At 35.2% G+C, this 25,000-nt stretch overlaps 2 protein-coding genes, 1 long non-coding RNA gene and 1 pseudogene across 3 annotated transcripts in view; 3 read left to right on the forward strand and 1 right to left on the reverse strand.

Moving 5' to 3' along the window:
* Nucleotides 1-20, forward strand: part of LOC137615801 (protein Star-like) — a 6,304-nt gene extending 6,284 nt beyond the window's left edge. The window contains exon 5 of the mRNA XM_068345493.1: nucleotides 1-20. This exon is cut by the window's left edge and continues 628 nt beyond it. The gene's annotated coding sequence lies outside the window, so the exon portion shown is untranslated.
* Nucleotides 1-25,000, forward strand: part of LOC137616336 (uncharacterized) — a 1,379,772-nt gene that overhangs the window by 185,227 nt on the left and 1,169,545 nt on the right. The gene's annotated exons all lie outside the window — the stretch shown is intronic.
* Nucleotides 14,884-16,611, forward strand: LOC137615803 (piggyBac transposable element-derived protein 4-like; annotated as a pseudogene).
* Nucleotides 19,835-25,000, reverse strand: part of LOC137615804 (latent-transforming growth factor beta-binding protein 1-like) — a 22,827-nt gene continuing 17,661 nt past the window's right edge. Inside the window, exons 12-14 of the mRNA XM_068345494.1 lie at nucleotides 23,315-23,413; nucleotides 20,924-21,106; nucleotides 19,835-20,014 (exon numbers count right to left, since the gene is read on the reverse strand). Coding sequence (XP_068201595.1) covers nucleotides 19,863-20,014; nucleotides 20,924-21,106; nucleotides 23,315-23,413 — 434 coding nt within the window. The 3' untranslated portion in view covers nucleotides 19,835-19,862. The remainder of the gene's footprint in view (nucleotides 20,015-20,923; nucleotides 21,107-23,314; nucleotides 23,414-25,000) is intronic.

Consider the following 25,000-nt stretch of genomic DNA (forward strand, 5'->3'; position numbering starts at 1 on the left):
CTTTTAAATTATAAGAATACTTGGTAAGAGAAACTGGTAATTTAGAGGAGGAGTGGAAGTTAGCCAAAGAAAATTTTGTTGGTATTGCAAGTGATGTATGTGGCAAGAAGGTTGTTGGAGGCAGCATGAGGAAGGGCAGTGAATGGTGGAATGAAGGAGTGAAGGTAAAAGTGGAAGAGAAAAAGAGGTCTTTTGAAGAATGGCTGCAGAGTAATAGTATAGAGAAGTATGAAAAATATAGAGAGAAAAATGTGGAAGTAAAGCGCAAGATACGTGAGGCAAAGAGGGCAGCTGACCTGAGGTGGGGTCAGGGACTGGGTCAGTCATATGAAGAGAATAAGAAGAAGTTTTGGAAAGAAGTGAAGAGAGTAAGGAAGGCTGGCGCAAGAATTGAAGAGACAGTGAAAGATGGAAATGGAAGGTTGTTAAAAGGAGAGGAGGCAAGGAAAAGGTGGGCGGAATATTTTGAAAGTTTGCTGAATGTTGAGGATAATAGGGAGGCAGATATAATTGCTGTTCCAGGTGTTGAGGTGCCAGTGATGGGAGATGAGAATGAGAGAGAGATTACAATAGAGGAAGTGAGGAGAGCACTAGATGAAATGAGAGTAGGAAAAGCATCTGGTATGGATGGTGTGAAAGCTGAGATGTTGAAGGAAGGGGGTGTGACTGTACTTGAATGGTTGGTGAGATTGTTTAATATGTGTTTTGTGTTGTCAATGGTACCAGTAGATTGGGTTTGTGCATGTATTGTACCACTATATAAGGGTAAGGGAGATGTGCATGAGTGTTGTAATTCAAGAGGTATTAGTTTGTTGAGTGTAGTTGGAAAAGTGTATGGTAGAGTAATGATTAATAGGATTAAGGATAAAACAGAGAATGCAATCTTGGAAGTACAGGGTGGTTTTAGAAGAGGTAGGGGTTGTATGAATCAGATTTTTACAGTTAGGCAGATATGCGAGAAATATTTAGCAAAAGGTAAGGAGGTGTATGTTGCGTTTATGGATCTGGAGAAAGCATATGATAGAGTTGATAGGGAAGCAATGTGGAATGTGATGAGGTTATATGGAGTTGGTGGAAGGTTGTTGCAAGCAGTGAAAAGTTTCTACAAAGGTAGTAAAGCATGTGTTAGAATAGGAAATGAAGTGAGCGATTGGTTTCCGGTGAGAGTGGGGCTGAGACAGGGATGTGTGATGTCGCCGTGGTTGTTTAACTTGTATGTTGATGGAGTGGTGAGAGAGGTGAATGCTCGAGTGCTTGGACGAGGATTAAAACTGGTAGGCGAGAATGATCATGAATGGGAGGTAAATCAGTTGTTGTTTGCGTATGATACTGTACTGGTAGCAGACACAGAAGAGAAGCTTGACCGACTAGTGACAGAATTTGGAAGGGTGTGTGAGAGAAGGAAGTTGAGAGTTAATGTGGGTAAGAGTAAGGTTATGAGATGTGCGAGAAGGGAAGGTGGTGCAAGGTTGAATGTCATGTTGAATGGAGAGTTACTTGAGGAGGTGGATCAGTTTAAGTACTTGGGGTCTGTTGTTGCAGCAAATGGTGGAGTGGAAGCAGATGTACGTCAGAGAGTGAATGAAGGTTGCAAAGTGTTGGGGGCAGTTGAGGGAGTAGTAAAAATTAGAGGGTTGGGCATGAATGTAAAGAGAGTTCTATATGAGAAAGTGATTGTACCAACTGTGATGTATGGATCGGAGTTGTGGGGAATGAAAGTGATGGAGAGACAGAAATTGAATGTGTTTGAGATGAAGTGTCTAAGGAGTATGACTGGTGTATCTCGAGTAGATAGGGTTAGGAACGAAGTGGTGAGGGTGAGAACGGGTGTAAGAAATGAGTTAGCAGCTAGAGTGGATATGAATTTGTTGAGGTGGTTTGGCCATGTTGAGAGAATGGAAAATGGCTGTCTGCTAAATAAGGTGATGAATGCAAGAGTTGATGGGAGAAGTACAAGAGGAAGGCCAAGGTTTGGGTGGATGGATGGTGTGAAGAAAGCTCTGGGTGATAGGAGGATAGATGTGAGAGAGGCAAGAGAGCGTGCTAGAAATAGGAATGAATGGCGAGCGATTGTGACGCAGTTCCGGTAGGCCCTGCTCTTTCCTCCAGTGCCTTAGATGACCGCGGAGGTAGCAGCAGTAGGGGATTCAGCATTATGAAGCTTCATCTGTGGTGAATAATGTGGGAGGTTGGGCTGTGGCACCCTAGCAGTACCAGCTGAACTCGGCTGAGTCCCTGGTTAGGCTGGAGGAACGTAGAGAGTAGAGGTCCCCTTTTTGTTTTGTTTCTTTGTTGATGTCGGCTACCCCCCAAAATTGGGGGAAGTGCCTTTGGTAGATGTATGTACTTGGTACAAATCTAATCCGCCAAAATCATGCTTAAAATAAGCTCCTATTAATTTCAAGTCATGTTGCTTAAACAGATTTCTATTTCTCCTCAAACAGATTTGTGTTTCCATTGAACGTTTTGTCGATAAGGCCGATGAATAAAAATTCATTTTTCATATTCGTACATTATGCATGATGCTCATTTTCATATACCAACAAGCAATTCACCAAGTTAGGATTTTGAAGGCAAATGTTCTGTAATGGTTATCAATAAATATACTGTATATTTAGAATAATTCTCATTTCCATATTGCGTAAAAATAAAATTGAGTCACTTTCTATTGTTGTACTATCTATCCTTTAAGATTGCATATCTAAAAGAGCATCTATTTCTAGGACTAAAATAAAGATATACACATATAAACCCACATTTTGTACTGGGTCCTGTTCTGTCTGAGTCCCAACACTAAAATCACAGCCATTTACGCTTCCAGCAAAAAAAAAAAAAAAAAAAAAAAAAAAAAAAAAACTGTCGAATCAAAATGAAATTTCTAGGTTCCATCCAGGATAGAAGTTCCTGCGCTAGAAGTAATATGGGCATTGATTAAGCACTGTTCTGTTTTGTCATACAGTATTAGACATCGCTTTGAAGGTTTCCGAGTAGGACCTGCTTGTAGTGCCTATCAATATGAGTCTTCCTTCAATAAATAGTTCGAGTGGATTTCATCTCGGTGTCATACATGAATATCTTTTTACTTTGTCAATTTTTAAACCAGGCGTTGATTTATTGGTGATGGGAAATCATTGTCAGTTGTCCTACTGAGTGGCGGCAGTGGTAAATTTGCACTAAATCTAATCCTTTAGAGCCAATGAAGCATGTTCTAACACTAATAGTTTTTTTCTTTAAATCTAAATAGTGCAGGATTATACAGGTTGCTGTATTTTCCAGTTTGTTCTAGGCCACTTGCTTATCAATCTCTGTAATTTTATTTAGTGGGCAAAGCGATTACGTGGAAATCTAAAAGAGCAGAAATCATGGCTGCAGACATCAAGAGATATTTCTCCTAATCTGCAGAAAAAAAGAATGGACCACTTACGGGCTGCTAGTAATTGGCAAGAGCCCGTGGTCCCCTTCTAAGGAGGCCAATCTAAATCCATCCATCCAATCCTTTGAAACTAATGAAGCGTATTCTGACATAAACGATTGCTTCTTTACATCTAAATGTTGCAGTATTACACAGGTTACTGTATTTTCCACTTTGTTCTGGGTTACTTTCATATAAATCTCTGGACTTTAATTTAGTGGGCAAAGCGATTACCTGGAAATCTAAAAAAAGAAAAAATCATGGATGCATACAACAGATCCTTCTCCTAACCTGCACTATTAGAAAAAATACGTAATTTTTATCGGAAATTCTCCGTAAAAATATACAGTTCTCAACCGTATTTCTGTAAAATTCTGGCGACCGTAATTTTATAATATTTTGTTATCATCTTTTACGGGTTGGCGATCGTAATATCACTCTTTTACGTCAATATAACCGTTTTTAAAACGGTAAAAATCATAGAATGAATGTTGCCGGATTTTTACCGTTTTTTTTTTTTTTTTTTTTTTTGTAACGCATATTTTCAACAGTGTGGGAATAAAAGAAAAGACCACGCATCCAAACTACTGGGCAAAAGTGTCTTCTCTAATCGGTACCTATGACAAAAGATTCCAGAGGTGACAAATAAACATGCTTATGCAGACGGCTATTATAAAGAAACCCTGTTGCAAAAACATCCCTAGATGAATTTATCCTAAATAATAATAGTTATGTTCATCACCACCATCATCATATCTCTCTCTCTCTCTCTCTCTCTCTCTCTCTCTCTCTCTCTCTCTCTCTCTCTCTCTCTCTCTCTCTCTATGGGAGTGTGTATTTACGAAAAAAAGTTAAGATTATCCTTCGATGGTTGCATTTGAAAGCAAAAGTCTCTGGAATTTCGGTCTTATTGTGGTGAACTCCGCTTAAGAAATGCTGGAGGCTTTGAGGGTCTATCTGGAAACCATTTGGAGACAGCAGAAAACGTTTTCTTAAAACTCCATCTTGGAATGGAGTATAGAAAAATATATGCATACTTGGTTATGACGGTCGTATATAGTTAATATAGAAGTGATTTTTATGTATGAATTGATCACATAGTTTCATGTATGAAAATATACATACAGGTATGTATAGGTGTCATGTACCAAACGGGTTCAAGTTCCTGGAGCAGAAGTTAAAGTTTATCATTTGCCATTATTTTTAATGATTCATTTTCTGCAGAAAATATGGTGCCACCCCCACCCCGCCACAAAAAAAAAAAATAAAAGAAAACAATAGGATTGGATAAAACATGATTCAGGCCAATTTATATATTACTCTTGCTATTTTCATAATTCCAAAGAGCCTTATTCCATGTAAATTGGTACAAGCATTTTTAACCTCTGGTGAAAAAAAAAAAAAAAAAAAAAAAGTAATACAAATTATTTTTTCAGTCACAAACACAAATTCGTTTTGTCTATTAAATGAAGTAATATTAATATGAAGCGTTTAACTTCAAATTGATCATGTATTAACAAGAACATCAATGCAAAAATATACTGTAGTATTTTTTCTGCCAATATCAGCGTCTAAAACACAAGGAAGTTTAATCATGTTTTGAAGAGAAATCAAAGAGGCCTCTTGAATGAACCTCGTCTCTCGCTTTAAGACTCCATTTAAAGCCAAACTCTGGTTCCAAAACAGACCTGCAAATGACATAATTGCAACTATTGTATGCAGTAATGAGAGGAAATATTAGCTCTGGATTAAAAAAAAAAAAAGTCCTAATAAAAATGTGAACATGATGCCAGCCTTTCGACGATTATTTTTTTTTCCTTGTGTCAGAAGGATTTTGGACGAGGAAAGGTAATGTTTTTAGATTACCTAAAGAGGACCAGGATCTGTAGGATAAAGGAGGAAAGAATTTTGGTGAGGGAAACTAAATAGCCTGGAATAGTTACGTGGCGACGATCGGATCAGGAATATATTATCTATTTTGGGAATCTTGAGAGGCATTATATATATATATATATATATATATATATATATATATATATATATATATATATACAGTATGTATATATATACAGTATATATATATATATATATATATATATATATATATATATATACTGTATATATATACATACTGTATATATATATATATATATATATATATATATATATATATATATATATATATATATGCATACTTAGAGAATATATGGACATGTATATTATTTGAACACACACACACACACACACACACACACATATATATATATATATATATATATATATATATATATATATATATATATATATATATATATATATACAGCATATATATGTATATATATATATATATATATATATATATATATATATATATATATATATATATATATATATATACAGCATATATATGTATATATATATATATATATATATATATATATATATATATATGTGTGTGTGTGTGTGTGTGTGTTGAAATGATATACATGTCCATATATTCTTTAAGTATGCATATACTCGTATGTATATATATATATATATATATATATATATATATATATACAGTATGTGTGTGTGTGTGAAAACAATGTATATAGTATATACTGTACATATAAATCTTATATATGTAAGTAAATGCCATAACGGTTATTTCAACAGCTATATTTGTATTTTCATAATCAAAATAACTACAATTTCAACTCCCAAACACACTCTTGGATTTACTGATCCCCACAGCCTTGACAACGGAAACTTGAACATTTTTTTTTTCTATCTTTCGAAGTAAGATTTGAAATATCTCTGTACTGCAGTTATAGAAGTTGCAAGGAGAAAAGGCGAGGAGATATATTCTATAATGTCGAGGGGCGGTATTACAGGCAACCGCAGTACTTGAAAATAAGTTTCCAAAGATTTATATTCATGCTTAAGAAAGCCTAATAAGTTCTAACTCGATAGTTTCTTTCAGTGTCTGCAACCTCACCATCCTTGTCAGCTGAGGAGGAAGAGTTTGGGGAAGCAGCCATTGCCTGGGCCTCGCTAGTCCTATCTTTGGTGGAATTGGGTCTTGGGCGCTGATCATATGTATGTGTATATACTGCAAATGTCCTTGTAAATTCATTCGCTTTCACTCCTAATTGATTAGGCGTATCAGAAAAAATCTAATTCACGTTCTCTCATGAAAGAAACCGAAGAAGATATCTTATTTATTCTCATATTATTCCATTCTCCATAAACAGAACTGAATGATCTTAATCTGTATTTTTTGGAGAAAAAAAAAGAAATCTATATTTTTCAAATAAGAATTCTAGACAAGATGATCTTATAATCCGACAAAGCTTCAAAAAAAAAAAAAAATAAATAAATAAAATAAAAAAACGAAATACGGTGATCCGGAAGGAAGTGCACGAAGCCATTCTGTGACGAAACAAAGGATCAGGCAGACTGCAGCAGGCAGGCAATAGAACGACCTGTACTGAAGGTGCAGGACACGGGCTCTTGCGCCGAGGCAAGCCGTAGAAAACAAAGGATTTCTGGGACTGTCTCATGAGGAAATGAAAAGGTGTAAAGAATGATCTACGACAAAAGAGGAGGAGAAATGAAGAATAAAAGAACATAGATTAAGTCTGTATTGTTATGATGATAATGTTCTTCAGAATAACACGTCATGAAAAAGTTTCTGTGAATAAATATTGGAAAAGCGACTTCAGGAAAGGAGAATTTTCTATTCCAACATATTACAAAAAATGTATCCATTCCAACATATTTAAAAAACGTTCCATTCATACATATAAAAAACGTTTCCATTCCAACATATTGCAAAAAAATGTTTTCATTCCAACGGATTGCAAAAAATATTTCCATTCCAACATATCGCAAAAAAACGTTTCCATTCCAACATATTGCAAAAAACGTTTCCATTCCAACATATTGAAAAGAAAAGTTTCCATTCCAACATATTGCAAAAAAAAGTTTTCATTCCAACGTATTGCAAAAAACAGTTCCATTCCAACATATTGCAAAAAACGTTTCCATTCCAACATATTGAAAAAAAACGTTTCCATTCCAACATATTGCAAAAAAAAGTTTTCATTCCAACGTATTGCAAAAAACAGTTCCATTCCAACATATTGCAAAAAACGTTTCCATTCCAACATATTGAAAAAAAACGTTTCCATTCCAACATATTGCAAAAAAAAATGTTTTCATTCCAACATATTGCAAAAAACCTTTCCATTCCAGCATATTGCAAAAAAAAAACGTTTCCATTTCAACATATTGCAAAAAAAACGTTTCCATTCCAACATATTGCAAAAAAAACGTTTCTATTCCAACATATTGCAAAAAAACATTTCCATTCCAACATATTGCAAAAAAACTTTCCATTCCAACATATTGCCAAAAAAATGTTTCCATTCCAACACATTGCAAAAAAACATTTCCATTCCAACATATTGAAAACACCTTTCCATTCCAACATATTGAAAAAAACGTTTCCATTCCAACATATTGCAAAAAAAACGTTTCCATTCCAACATATTGCATAAAAACGTTTCCATTCCAACATATTGCAAAAAAATTTTTCCATTCCAACATATTGCAAAAAAAAAAAAACATTTCCATTCCAGCATATTGCAAAAAAAAAAAAACGTTTCCATTCCAACATATTGAAGAAAAACGTTTACATTCCAATATATTGCAATGAAAAACGTTTCCATTCAAACATATTGCAAAAAAAATTTCCATTTCACCATATTGCAAAAAAAACGTATCCATTCCTACATATTGCAAAAAAAGTTTCCATTCCAATATGTTGCAAAAAACTTTTTCATTCAAACGTATTGCAATAAACGTCTCCATTCCAGCATATTGCAAAACACGTTTCCATTTCACCATATTGCAAAAACGTTTCCATTCCAATATATTGCAAAAAAAAAAAGTTTCCATTCCAACATATTGCAAAAAAAGTTTTCATTCAAACGTATTGCAAAAACGTTTCCATTCCAACATATTGCAAAAAAAGTTTTCATTCAAACGTATTGCAAAAACGTTTCCATTCCAACATATTGCAAAAAAAATTTCCATTCCAACATATTGCAAAAACCTAGATTTTAGCTGTATCCGTTCTGATCACCAGTTACCACCACTAGACATCGACATTACAAATTAAAATGAAATAATTGCTGTTTTAAATGGCTTACCCAAAACTGTTTAAAGTTGCAAATATCATGTATATATTATTTTCAAAATAAGAAAATATTTATACTTATTGTAAGAAGAATAGAGTATTTATGTAGTTTTAAAAAGACTAACTATCATAGTTTAAAGGTTTAAAGGCCACTCATAAATGGCAGAGTCAAGGGACAGTGGCATTGCCCTTTCAAGCAGGACAATGACCTAGAGACTAACCATATTATATATGATCAGCGCCTAAGCCCCCTCTCCACCCATGCTAGTACCAAGGAGAGCCAGGCAGTGACTGCTGATGACTCAGCAGATAGACCCAAAGGCTCCTCAAAGACCCCATTTTTAGCTCGCAAGGATGGTGAGGATGCAACGACCAAAGAAGCTAACGAGTCTGACTGGGACTCGAACCTCAGTCTGGTAATCACCAGGTAAGGACGCTACCTCCAACCTACCACAACCTGTAATCTAGTATAAACAAATATCTAAGAATTTTGACTCCTAAATTGACTGTGATGTTGAAAATATTTAAAAAACCAATTGTCCAGTTGCCCCCCCCCCCCAAAAAAAAAAAAAAGCTAATTAATTTTCCTTCAAATTGACCTGTGATTTAAGAAAAAAAAAAAAAGCCAGTTGAAATAATGAAAAAAAAAAATTGCTAATAATCAGCAAAATTAACCTAACAAGTTTATATACTGTAAATTAGATATAAAAACTCTGAACTGATCTGATTTGTTAGGATGCTGTTGCTCGTCTTGAAATATTTTATTTCAGTTGTTAATTACTTGTAATTTCCTTTCCTCACTGGGCTAGTTTTCCTGTTGGAACACACGGGCTTATAGCATTCTACTTTTCCAACCAGGGTTGTAGCGTAGCAAGTAAGTAAGTAAGTAAATAAGTAAGTAAGTAAGTAAGTAAGTAAGTAAGTAAGTAATAATAAGAATAATAATATGAGAATACCTTCACCTGAAAGTTAGGGTGGACGCCATATTGGACCAGCTTGCAGCCAATGGCAGCGTCATGTCAACAGCTCTTAAAATTTTTATTTGTTTTACTTTTGATCACAAAATAAAATTGTAAAAAGTTTGCTTTACTTTCTATTGTTTTGGGGTGTTTGAATGTGCGTGGATGTAGTACGATAGAGAGTAAAAGATGTGAGATTGGAAGTATGTTTAGAAGTAGAAGGATGGATGTATTGGCCTTGTGTGAGACAAAGATGAAAGGAAAAGGTGAAGTGATGTTTGGTGAAATGTCTGGTAGAGTGTCTGGGATTGAAAGGGGAAGAGCGAGAGAGGGTGTGGCGTTATTGCTGAGTAAATGGATGACAGGTAAAGTAGTGGAATGGAAGGAGATATCATCTAGGTTAATGTGGGTAAGGGTTAGGTTGGGTAGGGAATGTTGGGCGTTTGTCAGTGCGTATGGGCCAGGTAGTGAGAAAAGTGAAGAAGAGCGGAATGAGTTCTAGAATGAATTAACTAGGTGTGTAGAAGGACTGGGTAGAAGGAATTATGTAGTTGTTATGGGTGACTTAAATGCTAGAGTGGGCGCTGGAGAGGTAGAAGGTGTCATTGGGAAGTATGGCGTACCAGGTGAAAATGAGAGTGGTGAGAGACTGGTAGACATGTGTGTTGAACAAGAGATGGTAATAAGTGCTAGCTTCTTTAAAAAGAAAGATGAAAATAAGTATACTTGGGTAAGAGTGGCAAATGGAAGAGTAGTAGAAAGGGCATTAATGGATTATGTGTTGATAACTAAAAGAATGTTTGGAAGATTGAAAGACGTGCACGTGTTTAGGGGTATGGCTAACGGTATGTCTGATCATTTTTTGGTGGAAGGAAAATTAGTTGTAGCAAAAGAGTGGGGGAATAGAGTAGGTGGATGTAAAAGGGAGGTAGTGAGGATTGAAGAGCTAAATAAACCGGGGGTAAAAAGTAAATATCAGGAAAGGTTGAAAATGGCATATGACGAGGTGAGAGTAAGAGAAACTGGTAATGTAGAGGAGGAGTGGAAGTTAGTAAAAGAAAATTTTGTTGGGATTGCAAGTGATGTATGTAGCAAGAAGGTTGTTGGAGGCAGCATGAGGAAGGGCAGTGAATGGTGGAATGAAGGAGTGAAGGTAAAAGTGGAAGAGAAAAAGAGGGCTTTTGAAGAATGGCTGCAGAGTAATAGTATAGAGAAGTATGAAAAATATAGAGAGAAAAATGTGGAAGTAAAGCGCAAGGTACGTGAGGCAAAGAGGGCAGCTGACCTGAGGTGGGGTCAGGGATTGGGTCAGTCATATGAAGAGAATAAGAAGAAGTTTTGGAAAGAAGTGAAGAGAGTAAGGAAGGCTGGTGCAAGAATTGAAGAGGCAGTGAAAGATGGAAATGGAAGGTTGTTAAAAGGAGAGGAGGCAAGGAAAAGGTGGGCGGAATATTTTGAAAGTTTGCTGAATGTTGAGGATAATAGGGAGGCAGATATAATTGCTGTTCCAGGTGTTGAGGTGCTAGTGATGGGAGATGAGAATGAGAGAGAGATTACAATAGATGAAGTGAGGAGAGCACTAGATGAAACGAGTGTAGGAAAAGCATCTGGTATGGATGGTGTGAAAGCTGAGATGTTGAAGGAAGGGGGTGTGACTGTACTTGAATGGTTGGTGAGATTGTTTAATATGTGTTTTGTGTTGTCAATGGTACCAGTAGATTGGGTTTGTGCATGTATTGTACCACTATATAAGGGTAAGGGAGATGTGCATGAGTGTTGTAATTCAAGAGGTATTAGTTTGTTGAGTGTAGTTGGAAAAGTGTATGGTAGAGTACTGATTAATAGGATTAAGGATAAAACAGAGAATGCAATCTTGGAAGTACAGGGTGGTTTTAGAAGAGGTAGGGGTTGTATGAATCAGATTTTTACAGTTAGGCAGATATGCGAGAAATATTTAGCAAAAGGTAAGGAGGTGTATGTTGCGTTTATGGATCTGGAGAAAGCATATGATAGAGTTGATAGGGAAGCAATGTGGAATGTGATGAGGTTATATGGAGTTGGTGGAAGGTTGTTGCAAGCAGTGAAAAGTTTCTACAAAGGTAGTAAAGCATGTGTTAGAATAGGAAATGAAGTGAGTGATTGGTTTCCGGTGAGAGTGGGGCTGAGACAGGGATGTGTGATGTCACCGTGGTTGTTTAACTTGTATGTTGATGGAGTGGTGAGAGAGGTGAATGCTCGAGTGCTTGGACGAGGATTAAAACTGGTAGGCGAGAATGACCATGAATGGGAGGTAAATCAGTTGTTGTTTGCGGATGATACTGTACTGGTAGCAGACACAGAAGAGAAGCTTGACCGACTAGTTACAGAATTTGGAAAGGTGTGTGAGAGAAGGAAGTTGAGAGTTAATGTGGGTAAGAGTAAGGTTATGAGATGTACGAGAAGGGAAGGTGGTGCAAGGTTGAATGTCATGTTGAATGGAGAGTTACTTGAGGAGGTGGATCAGTTTAAGTACTTGGGGTCTATTGTTGCAGCAAATGGTGGAGTGGAAGCAGATGTACGTCAGAGAGTGAATGAAGGTTGCAAAGTGTTGGGGGCAGTTAAGGGAGTAGTAAAAAATAGAGGGTTGGGCATGAATGTAAAGAGAGTTCTATATGAGAAAGTGATTGTACCAACTGTGATGTATGGATCGGAGTTGTGGGGAATGAAAGTGATGGAGAGACAGAAATTGAATGTGTTTGAGATGAAGTGTCTAAGGAGTATGGCTGGTGTATCTCGAGTAGATAGGGTTAGGAACGAAGTGGTGAGGGAGAGAACGGGTGTAAGAAATGAGTTAGCGGCTAGAGTGGATATGAATGTGTTGAGGTGGTTTGGCCATGTTGAGAGAATGGAAAATGGTTTTCTGCTAAAGAAGGTGATGAATGCAAGAGTTGATGGGAGAAGTACAATAGGAAGGCCAAGGTTTGGGTGGATGGATGGTGTGAAGAAAGCTCTGGGTGATAGGAGGATAGATGTGAGAGAGGCAAGAGAGCGTGCTAGAAATAGGAATGAATGGCGAGCGATTGTGACGCAGTTCCAGTAGGCCCTGCTGCTTCCTCCGGTGCCTTAGATGACCGCGGAGGTAGCAGCAGTAGGGGAGTCAGCATTATGAAGCTTCATCTGTGGTGGAAATGTGGGAGGTTGGGCTGTGGCACCCTAGCACTACCAGCTGAACTCGGTTGAGTCCCTGATTAGGCTGAAGGAACGTAAAGAGTAGAGGTCCCCTTTTTGTTTTGTTTCATTGTTGGTGTTGGCTACCCCCCAAAATTGGGGGAAGTGCCTTGGTATATGGATGGATGGACTTTCTATTGTATTTCACTCTAAACAACCAAAATGTTTTCCCATTCATTGTGAAGTGATTATAGAATAAATTTTCTGAAATCTGTTTTATACATTTTTCTCCAAATAATGGTTAAACACTGTTTTTTTATGTGTTAAAGAACTTCATATTCATTAAAGTGACTTTTGTTATTCAGTAATAATTCCACGATAAATAACCGTCTAAAGATATAAAACTACTCGCCAGTTATAATGGACTTGAAGTTATACAGCAATGTAATGAATATATTCATTTTTTTTCCTTTGACACGTGAAGTATTCTATATTGTTATATGATATACGATAAAAAACAAACTAATGACAAAAGAAACATTTCTGCCGCTTAGAGAGAGAGAGAGAGAGAGAGAGAGAGAGAGACGTAATACATTTGACGCAAGGTTTGTTTGTTCTTCTGTCATTTCACCTTACGTGTGACTGTCACTGTGAACTGGATAATTCCTGCTTTGGGTATTTCACGGCCTTGGAAATAGAGACGGCGCATGGAAGACCATGAAATGCAGTACTGCTAGAATGTCAATAAATGGAAATAATGACAGTAGGCTAACTTTTAGTCGTGGAAACAGTGAACAAAACTAATATGAAATATATGACATGAAGATGATATATATCTTTTTTCTTTTATTACGAAATACAGATTTACTATTTTCTGTGGAAATGATAGTTGAGAAAAAAAAGGATGTCAGGGGATGTTTGAGTATAAGTAATGTCACCATTGGCTAGCCCTTATACTCCGTAAGGCCACGATCATGGCTTTACCGCTAGAGCCCGTGAGGCCATGATTGTGGCTCGTTAATCCTCTGTTCAATTTCCTCGCTCTCACGTCCCCACTAGACAATTTTGGTGGCCTGGATACGTCACAACAATGCTTCCTTCCCATTGGCTCACTGATTCCACGTCATAATGTAGCAACCAATGACATTATCAGCTTTTGTTTTGGTCTTGAATGTGGTTTCTTTCGGCGGCAAGTTTCCTCTTGTGTGACACGAACTGAACTTATTGGTTACATCTTTTACGTAATATTTCGTATTTATATGACAATATTTATTGATATAATGGTTTCCTCTGATTCCTGAATGTTTTGTGCGTTTTGTAATGAAGGAAAAATGTTTGGCAAAGCAGTGAACAACGGGATTTCATTCATAAGAGTTTGTTTACAAAGACGACATCTTTGCCAAAACGTTTGTGTTGCTGTGCTGTTTGTGTTGTCCATGTGAAATTTGTATTGTGAGCGTTTATTGTGACTCAGTATCAGTTTATATATATTACATGCCAAAGTGTATTGCAGGATAACTACTACAAAAGCAAAACCACGCCAAAATGTTATCCTTGTTATTTTTTTCTTTGAGCGTCGTAGACTCGTTTTGACAGCTGGATGTGAATACACGCACGTGAGTACAGGTCTCCAATGTAAACATTACTTACCACATACCTTTTTATTTAGTTTTAGAAGCATATTTTATTCTGTGCTTTTTAGTTAAATGATAGTGTTTTAATTCTCTATTATTTTACGGAATATAGTCTATAATCCCATACTCTTTTAGGGAATAAAATATATTATAGGATAAGCCGAATAGTTTCACTTGAAAATTTTTGATAACACTTTTCATACATGGGAAACACATCACTTATGAGGACCTTTTCAGTGTAATAATTGAACAAACAGAGTAATGATAAAACACACACTAATATATGTGAGTAACACTGTTGTAATTATGATTTGGTTTGTGTCTTGTACTTGTGTATGTCTTTATGAATGTAACTTACAGTTTTCTCCGCTGGTCTTTGGTGTTGCCTGTTTCAATTTTATATGTGTACACACACACACACACACACACACACACACATATATATATATATATATATATATATATATATATATATATATATATATATATATATATATATAGTACTTTTCATAAGGGCACCTTTCCAGATTATCACAACTGATTATTATGGATGATGAGAATGATAGGAGTTTTACTCAGTCAGAGACTGATGATGATGATGGCAATTATGATGACTAGTGAGGAAGATATTTCTACTGATGATGAAAGTGACAATGATGATGTATCAGTTGATGAAAGTGATGATAATCCCGATAGTGATAGAAGTGATGAAGGAGACTGGATGAGGGTATTAGACAATGAAGTTGAACCACCTCCAGTAAGATTCCCAGGCCATTGTGGACCAATGCATCCCCCAAAACACGATGCCCAACCAATAGAATACCTGAAGCTCTTTGTTACAGATAGTTTTGTTCAGAAAATTGTTGATGAAACTAATCTGTAAGCAAGTCAGTGGATCCAGTCTCATACTGAGTATCTTCAACAAAAGAAAAGGTCTATGGTCAACTTATGGATCAAACAAGGTCAAACATTTGTGAATGAAATGTTTGCTTTCTTAGGAGTTATTTTGAATATGGGGCTTATCAAGAAACCAACCCTGAGGTCTTACTGGGATTGTACAAATCCAAGCCAGGCAACACCTTGGTTCTCTAACCACTTCAATAGAGAGAGGTTTGAAGTTTTACTCAAGTTTCTGCATTTTGCAGACAATTTAAAAATGCCACCACCAGATCACCCAGCATATAAATTGTATAAAATACAACCAGTTATTGATCACTTCCAGAGAACTTTCAAAAGTCATTATTACCCTGAACGCAAAATATCCATTGATGAAAGTATTATTGGCTTTAGAGGTAAGACCCCTCATTTGCGACAGTATATGCCAAACAAGCATCATGCTAGGTTTGGGATAAAGGTTTGGTGTTTATGCGAGCCAAGAACTGGCTATACTTATGCTTTTGAAATATATAGGGGAACAGCTAGTATGCAAGTAAATGATATGACCTTGTTATGAGGCTTCTTGAGAAAGCAGGGTTATTTCATCGTGGTCATCACCTAGGTCTTGATAATTACTTTTCTTCACCTAAGCTATTTCAAGATCTTTGGCAAAATGGCACAACAGCAACTGGAACAGTTCGTACTAACCGTAAAGGATTGCCTATGGATGCTATTAAGAAAAAATTGAAAAATAAAGAGGTTTCAGAGCGTAGAAAGGGTCCTTTGTTGTGTTTGACTTACAAGGATGGCAAGAAAACACCTGTTCTTTGATCTACTTCCTCAAAAGCAGGCTATAAAACTGTAAACAGAACAGGCAAACCTGACAAAATTGTTCCACATATTGTTGATGACTACAATCATGTCATGGGTGGTGTAGACATGAAAGACACCAAGTTGTACTCGTACCTATCTGAACGCAAGACGCTAAAATGGACAAATAAGGGATGCTTTTCACTGATTGGGACTGCTGTCCTCAACAGCTATATACTGTATGCATCCAATACATCAAGAAGCCCTCCCTTGGATAGATATAAGTTCATGGTCTCCTTAGTCGAGTCACTTGTTCAGAACTATGAGCCGGTAAAAATCGTCAGGAAAAGGTGCACTCGTGAACAGATACATGCAGCTTCACTCTCACCAAATCCAATAAGGAGTCCCTCCCATATAGCATTATCTTCAGATGATGGTCATAAAATTGTAAAACTTCCAGTGGGGAAAAAAAGGAATTGTATTGCAGGTCACCCTAAAAGGGTCCGCTCAGGCTATTTTTGTCCAAAATGTGATGGGGGAATTTGTCTTGAGTGCTTCACAGTTTTCCACTATAAATTGAATCTCTAGGCATCAACTGGAAGGGTTTTATTTACCTTATCATTTGATACCTGTAATACTACTAAAAAATAACTATAAAGCCATTTCATAGTCATTCAAAGTTACTTTTGAAAAAAAATATAATTTTTTTCTAAATCTATTTCAGTTTCAGCTTTTCATGTCATCATATTGTTTGGATTTAGGATAGTTTATAATAATGTATCAGAAAATTCAAAGCAATAGCTTTCTATTGATATATAACTTCATATACTTTAGAGCAGTTCTACTTTTCTGGAATTAAGATCAAACCCAAATATCAAGAATTGGTGATGGCGGGAGTATTTTATGTACGTATTTACGTTAGGCTGAAATTTATAAGTCCGGAGTATAAGGGCTAGAGAGAATGGTGTGATTCTACATGGTAATATACAAAACAGACTAAAGTAGCTCTTACAAAATTAGGAATAAGGACTAGAATCCCACGGACTTCGTTGGATGGCTAAGGAAAGAGGGGCTAATATCATGAAGGGGAGGAGATTTCTAGCGAAATTTCCTGAGTGAACTATGTGATATAGGACCATATGCTGTATTAGCCATTTGGAAGATATACAAGTGATTTTAGTTTCCATATAGATTATATTTGTAAATGACCTCGTGTGAATCACACGGTATATTTCGACGTGAACTGACGTTATCGTAGTTCAAGGGGTTAACGGTGAAGCCGCTATTTGTGCGAGTGGAGCCTAGCCACTTGGTGTTAGGTAGCTGTGGCCTCACTGTAAGATATTTCAAGTTGTGTCATTTTGTCTATACACACCTGTAGCCTACAGAAACACAACTTAACTCCACTAATCGAAAATTAACCATTCTTTTCCTACACGAGAACTCGGTATAAATTATAATCTTTATTTATTATGTTTCTAGAAGATTCTGATCAATTTATGCCAATTGTAACGTAAATTCAGTAGCAGATTGAAAACATTGGTAAATCAAATGTCAAAATTTTGCTGTTATGCCATCCTTATTTAAAATTTGAAATTAGTTTCTGTTAGTATGTGTTTTGATAGTGTGTCTATTGTGGTCTAGTTATGTATAGCCAAATGATCTAGGCAAATCTCTGATTTGTGCCTTTTAATTTTGTTACTGTTTTTGAAACCCACTATTCACTGACCCTTATGTACTGAACACACAAGAAAAAAAATGAATTTGTCTTCAAACTGTGTTCTTGAGTCTTTGAGGCTTTTACATGTAGTTGCCAGCTAGAGACATTTGGTCGCAAAGCATAACAGGATAATAAAAGATTATTTATGATATATGTACTTTGTAATGTTAAATTAATTTTCTTTCATTGGTTTTTATTTATTCATTTACTTCAGAATATATATATATATATATATATATATATATATATATATATACATATATATATATATATATATATATATATATATATATATATATATATATATATATATATATATATATATATATATATATATATATATATGGGCAGAAAATAAACACTGATAATAATGAAGGTCACACACTATTTAACTCGTAAACTTTATTTTATAAATTTAACTAGAAAGCTAAAAATCATGCAAGTTCATAGCAATTGCTTGCAAGAATTTTATTTTTATTTGGATCTTGACCTCTAACAATACTTAGTATGTGTTTATAAGAGTCTTTGTATTTAGTTTTTGTTGCTGTTCCTCCTCTTTCTGCATTGATTACGTTCATTTTAAAGTTAAATTCTTCACTTGTCTAGACATTGATTATATTCCATAAATTTGGATGTGTATTGGTAACAGAGGCTTGTAGTGCAATATGGAAATTTTCTACTCCATTGTTAGTGTCAGCCAGCTGATTTAAGGTTCTTTCATACACATTACAAAGACCAATAGGAAAAGTAGGAGGAACTCTATATCGACGAGGTCCCCTGCCTTGCTCCCATTCACTACTTTTAATTTTACAAATATATATCTTCACTATTCAGTATTCTATGCAGCCTTGCTTCATAATTTGTATCAGTGCACTTCTGACACATCTTACCTCCATATTTTCTTTTTCGCCTGTAAATAAAGGTAGTGTCCTCTACAAGCTTATCACATCCTCTGGTAATTTTAACAGTGTACGTATTGTAAGGTTTTAAGACAAATCTAAATAATGTAAGGACTTTAGTCTCAAGTAATAATAAAGATAGATAATGTAAATGGTGTAGGTAAAGGACCTCATTTCAGTAATTAACGATGGACTTTCAAATGACAGCATAACAATCTTTCTGTTTTCTATTTCAGCAATTTTTGGAAGTGGCAATTTTATGCTTTGTGGCAAGATGTCCCGGTGTCAAAATATCCATACAGCAAATTGTTTTACAGCGAATAGTCTTACGGACACTTGTCCTAGGGTGAATTTGTTTACGGAAAATTGTCCAGTCTCACCTGTGTGGTTCCTGCAGAATCACGGTCCTATGTCACAGCCTCTTGGGGCTGGGGCATAGGACCTATGCCAAGGTCTATGTTCCCACCCTAGTGCAATGGTTCCCCAGGGCCAAGGTCCCTTGAGGAAAGGTCCATGGGCTATGGCTGGGACCCTGGGTCCCAGCCCCTTATGTTGACCCTCAGGGGCTGGCTGAGGATGGGATCCCGCTTTTCTACCAGTGTTATGCCTCAGGAGCCATAGCTGGGATCCTGTGTTCCACCTTTGTGTTGAGGTCAGTGTTACAGACCAATCCAAAATAGAACATCCCTCCATAATGTGTAATGGATTTTGAATTGTATCACTTAAGTTTTCTGTTCTGTTGGCGTAGGAGTGTTGGAACTCCAATCCTCAGATTAGGATCTAGTTTTCTATTATGTGAAGGTCTTGCCAGAAGTTATTTCTCTCTCTTGAATTTTCCCACAGACAGTAAATCTTCTGGCATACACTTAATTGTGGAAGATACAAGAGTTAGAAACATAAGCCTTGTATTCGGAAATTATTGACCATAAAATCATTTGACAAAACATTTACCTTTCAAATCTTTACTATTAGCCATCAATCGTATATGGAAAATAATGGCCATACATCTTTGTAGAGGTTTAAGTTGGCCCATGGTATTTCGAAAGGAAAAAAAATCACTCTTTTCTAGAGGTGAAATAAAAGCTGAAACAAATGGAATGATCTTTATTAATTGTTCTAAATCTCTAGAAAATTTTGAAAAATAAGCTTGACATTTCAATGATAAATTCCTTTAGATACTTTCAAGAGGCTTTTCAGAAACACCTTCTCAAGATCTTTGACTACCAGATAGATTGTGTTACACACAAAGCTTGAGGTAATTTACTGCTGGTGCATGAGATGTCAAAATACTCTGGATCGCCAGACATTATCCTCATTGCAACACATTTACTAGACGGATAAATACTATCATCCACTTGAAGCCACAGAAAAACTGAAAAGAAAAAAAGGAATGAGGCACTCCTGCCAGCATGTCACGTACATGTGCAGACATGTTGAGAAGGGGAGAGCGTTAGGGGAACTGAGTCTTGTACTAAACAATAATAGATCTCTTTGACACTTAATGTGTGTGTGTGTTTTTTTTTTTTTTGGGGGGGGGGGTTTGCCCATGAAGGGTAAATGCAAGGGACAGGACAATGTCCTTGCGTCTGACTATATATACAGTACATATGACCAGCGTCCAAACCCTCTCTCGATCAAGCTAGGACAAGGAAGACCCAGGCAATGGCTGCTAATAGCTCAGCAGGTAGTCCTATAGGCTCCACCAAACTCCCCATCACCTAGTTCACAAGGATGGTGAGGTTACAGACGATACTAGAAACTATCAAGCCAGAAGTTTCACTCAAATTCCCGTGTAACAGATAGCGAGGCAAGGACATTCCCAATAGGCTACCACAAGGATGGTGAGGTTACAGACGATACTAGAAACTATCGAGCCAGAAGTTTCACTCGAATTCCCGTGTAACAGATAGCGAGGCAAGGACATTCCCAATAGGCTACCACAAAGCTTGTTTTTGTTGTTGTTGTTATCCCTAATGCTGTCATCCCTTGATAGACTTATGCTGATATCTGAATTAGGTTTATTTTACCTTGGATATTATTGTCTTTTTTTTTAAGATTTATATAAAGCAAAATCATAATTCGTTCTTTAATTACTTCACTCATAACAACCCACCAAGTTTAATATGAAATTATATATATATATATATATATATATATATATATATATATAAACAGTATATATATATATATATATATATATATATATATATATACAGTATATATATAGATAGATAGATATATAGATAGATAGATAGATATGTATGAGCATTAGATTCCTTACCACCACTCAATTCGGACCCGAATATATCAAGGACTTGATTGAGAACGTCGTTGGATTTTATTGATAGTATTTCTTTGTGTTCCAGATTACATCGGTTTTCAGCGTCAGGGAAGTTCATGCTTCCTCTTATAGCCATGACGCATCCAACACCATCAACATAGTTGGCATTCTCGAAACATTTACCTGAGAATATTTGCAAACAACGTAGTAAAACATTTTTTTTTCATTCCGTTTACCAGCAATAGTTACAATTATATGTATATATATATATGTATATATATATATATATATATATATATATATATATTATATATATATATATATATATATATATATAATATATATATATATATCATATATATATAATATATATATATCATATATATAATATATATATATATATAATATATATATATATATATATATATATATATATATATATATACCTGCTAATTTCTACTAAACCACTAATGGTTACATATTAATTTTTACTAAACCACTAATGGTTACATATTAATTTCTACTAGAACACTAATGATTACATATTGATTTTTAATAGACCACTAATGGATACATATTATTTTTTTACTAAACCACTAATTCTTAATAGACCACTAATCGTTACATATTAATTTTTTACTAAACCACTAATTTTTAATAGACCACTAATGGTTACATATTAATTCTTACTAAACCACTAATGGTTACATATTAATTTTTAATAGACCACTAATGGTTACATATTAAATTTTACTAAACCACTAATGGTTACATATTAATTTTTACTAGATTACTAAACTTGCACTATTTCTTTATCTAATAATTTTTACTTCACCACTTATTCACAATTAATTTTTACCTATTGATATTTACTAGACCGCTAGTTTTAATTAATTTTTCGCCATCGATCTTTACTAGACCATTAATTTTTATTTATCACTTTTTACTACACTAATTTTCACATAATAATTTTTACTATGCTACTAATTTTCACAATAATTTTTATTACACCTCTAATTTTTACATAATAATTTTTTTCAGACCACCAATTTTACATAATAGCTTTTACTACAACACTAATTTTAACATAGTAATTTTTACTAGACCACTTATTTTTACCTAGTAATTTTTGCTATACGAATAATTTTTACATGATCTTTACTATACCACTCATTTTTACCTATTATTTTTTTGTTGCACCACTGATTTTTACATAATAATTTTGATTATACCACTAATTTTTACCTATTAAGTTTTGCTGCACCAGTATTTTTTACAAAATAATTTTGATTAGACCAATAATTTTTACTTACGAATATTTACTATACCACTAGTTTTTACATAATTTATTTGGATTAGACCACCAATTTTTACCTCTTAATTTTTGCTGCACCACTAGTTTTTACCTGATAATATCGATTAGACCACTATTCCTTACCTAATAATTTTTGCTGTGCCACTAACATTTACATAATTTTGATTAGACCACTGATTTTACTCATTGATTTTTGCTGCACCATTAATAACTGCATAATAATTTTGATTAGACAACTGATTTTTACCTGTTAATTTCTATTTGACAAATTTTGGTCCTGATCGGTTAAAGAGACCCGAGTCAGGTTTTTTTGACAGATACCAATTTTGCATACAAGAAAAGAATCAACATTAATACAGTGTGCAATTCTATTTTAAAGCATTTGCTTGTATGTTAGTTTTGCCTGCATATATATTTGAATGAATTCATATAAGTGTACATACATATATATGTATGTATGTATGTATGAGTGTTTGTGTGCAGGTGCGAAGGAAAATATTAGCACAGCCAAGTAAGAATATATTCAGCCTGAAACTTATACAACTGATATTAGAAAGATGGAATTCAGTCCCCAAAACGACGACAAATCTTTAACTGAACACCATCTGACTAGGGCTAGAAACAAGAATAATCTATTACATGATATTTACTCAAAACCTCACCACTTTGGTGATTAGCGCAAACATAAATACTATTGGATTTGTGAAACTGTAACCGAAACACGGTGTCCAGTGCCCGACAGCCCACTCGTCCCTCAGATACAACAGTGTGCGTGTGTGTGTGTGTGTGTGTGTGTGTGTTGGGGGGGGGGGAATATGTCTCTATAGTCGTAGCAGGAAGTTTGAAAATACTGAAGCTTACATTGTATAATTATATATCAGGGAGAGCGCTGACGACCTTACGAGGCTAGTGTACTATACGGGAGATATTTCTATTGGGACAAAAAGTTAGATTTGGTCAGTTAAAATCTCTCCTCCTCTTTTACTAGTGACATCCCCATCCAGCTATCATTTCCGATCTTTGAATGACTCTATTCCTATCTGATAAAAATCGTGCAGATCATTAGGGCCACTTACTAGGACAGGTCAACGCCTTACAACCACATTCAAAAGATCCCGGTATGTTATGGCAGTCTTGACTGGCGTTACAAGGGTTGCTCGCGCATTCATCAATGTCTGAAAAGGAAAAAGCAAATCGAGAATTATGGTCATGAGGTAGAACATCATCGTTCCTGAAGCCACTAATTATTAAGAAATGAAAGGAAACTTAAACCTACTGTAGTTAGCACACATTCTCAATGAATGTTTGTAAAGAAAAACATTATGTATGATTGTATATGCAAAGTATATATATATATATATATATATTTATATATATATATATATATATATAAATATATATATATATATATATATATATATATAATATATATATATATATATATATATATATATATATATATATATATATATATATATATATATATATATATATATACGGACATAGCATATATGGACATACATACATATGTACATACATACGTACACAGACGTAATCATATACACACATATATGAAGTACACACACATATATATATATATATATATATATATATATTTATATATACACATATATACATACATACATATATATATATATATATATATATATATATATATATATATATATATATATATAAGTAAAACGGATAATCAAGCATAAATATTGCCTGATAAAGAACCTAGAAAGGGTTTCTTTATAGACAAACCTTTTAAATCTTTTAATTGCTCCGCCCTTGGTAGATACTTATCAGTCACTACCGATATCTCCGTGGTTATGGTTCGGGTCACATCCGTCAATCAGTGGTCTTCCAGCTTATAAGATTAGGATCTCTTGAAGGAAAAGTCCATTTGATCTTCGTTCTCTCCAGATCATGTAGCACTTCCCTTATTACATTAAAGGCAATGATTTCTTTAGCTTCCACTGGTAGTTTTCAACCATAAAAGTTTAACAATCTTCTTAAAATTCTTCTTCCAACACATTTGTCGAAGTCGTTCTAGAAATTTAGGTTTTCCACATTTTTCTTGTGCGATTCATCCTTCTTTGTTTATTCGACGTGCTGTTCTTTCAGGAGCATTTGTGGCTTCAGATGTGCGGATACTGTACATGCTTTGGCTACATCAGTAAAAGGGCATCGGTTCATCTTCTCCTTTGTAAAATACTCGTACACTGTGTACTGTATCTCTGGAATCGGGACGGAGATCACGAGTTGTGAAAAGTTTCCATCCTTTAAGTGTGATAGCTTATGCAGCCTCCAGCATTGCATTTTACACTCCACGATTAACCATCCAGGGATTAAATATGGCTCATTGATCTTTACCTGATATATTTGCCATTGTGACCTCCAAGATGTACTGGTCAATCTGATTTCAAACTTCCTTCTGCCAGAGTGTTATTAAGACGTGGCAATAAAATTGGCAACCAACCTGGGATTACAATTTCGAAAAAATGTAGTTGGTTCCAATTATCATTTTAAAAATGAAAACCTTGCCTTATGAAATATATATGCTCGGCTAAAATAGAGAGAGAGAGAGAGAGAGAGAGAGAGAGAGAGAGAGAGAGAGAGAGAGAGAGAGAGAGAGAGAGAGAGAGAGAGAGGGGGGGGAGGGAGAGAGAGTCCGGATTTAACCTCTGGTTAATCCTGTGAGATTAGTCAAAAAGGAAGACATCTGTCATAAAGCAGCCAAACTTTATCAGTTTCAC

The sequence above is a fragment of the Palaemon carinicauda genome, chromosome 22 (assembly GCF_036898095.1).
Source record: "Palaemon carinicauda isolate YSFRI2023 chromosome 22, ASM3689809v2, whole genome shotgun sequence".
NCBI lineage: Eukaryota > Metazoa > Arthropoda > Malacostraca > Decapoda > Palaemonidae > Palaemon > Palaemon carinicauda.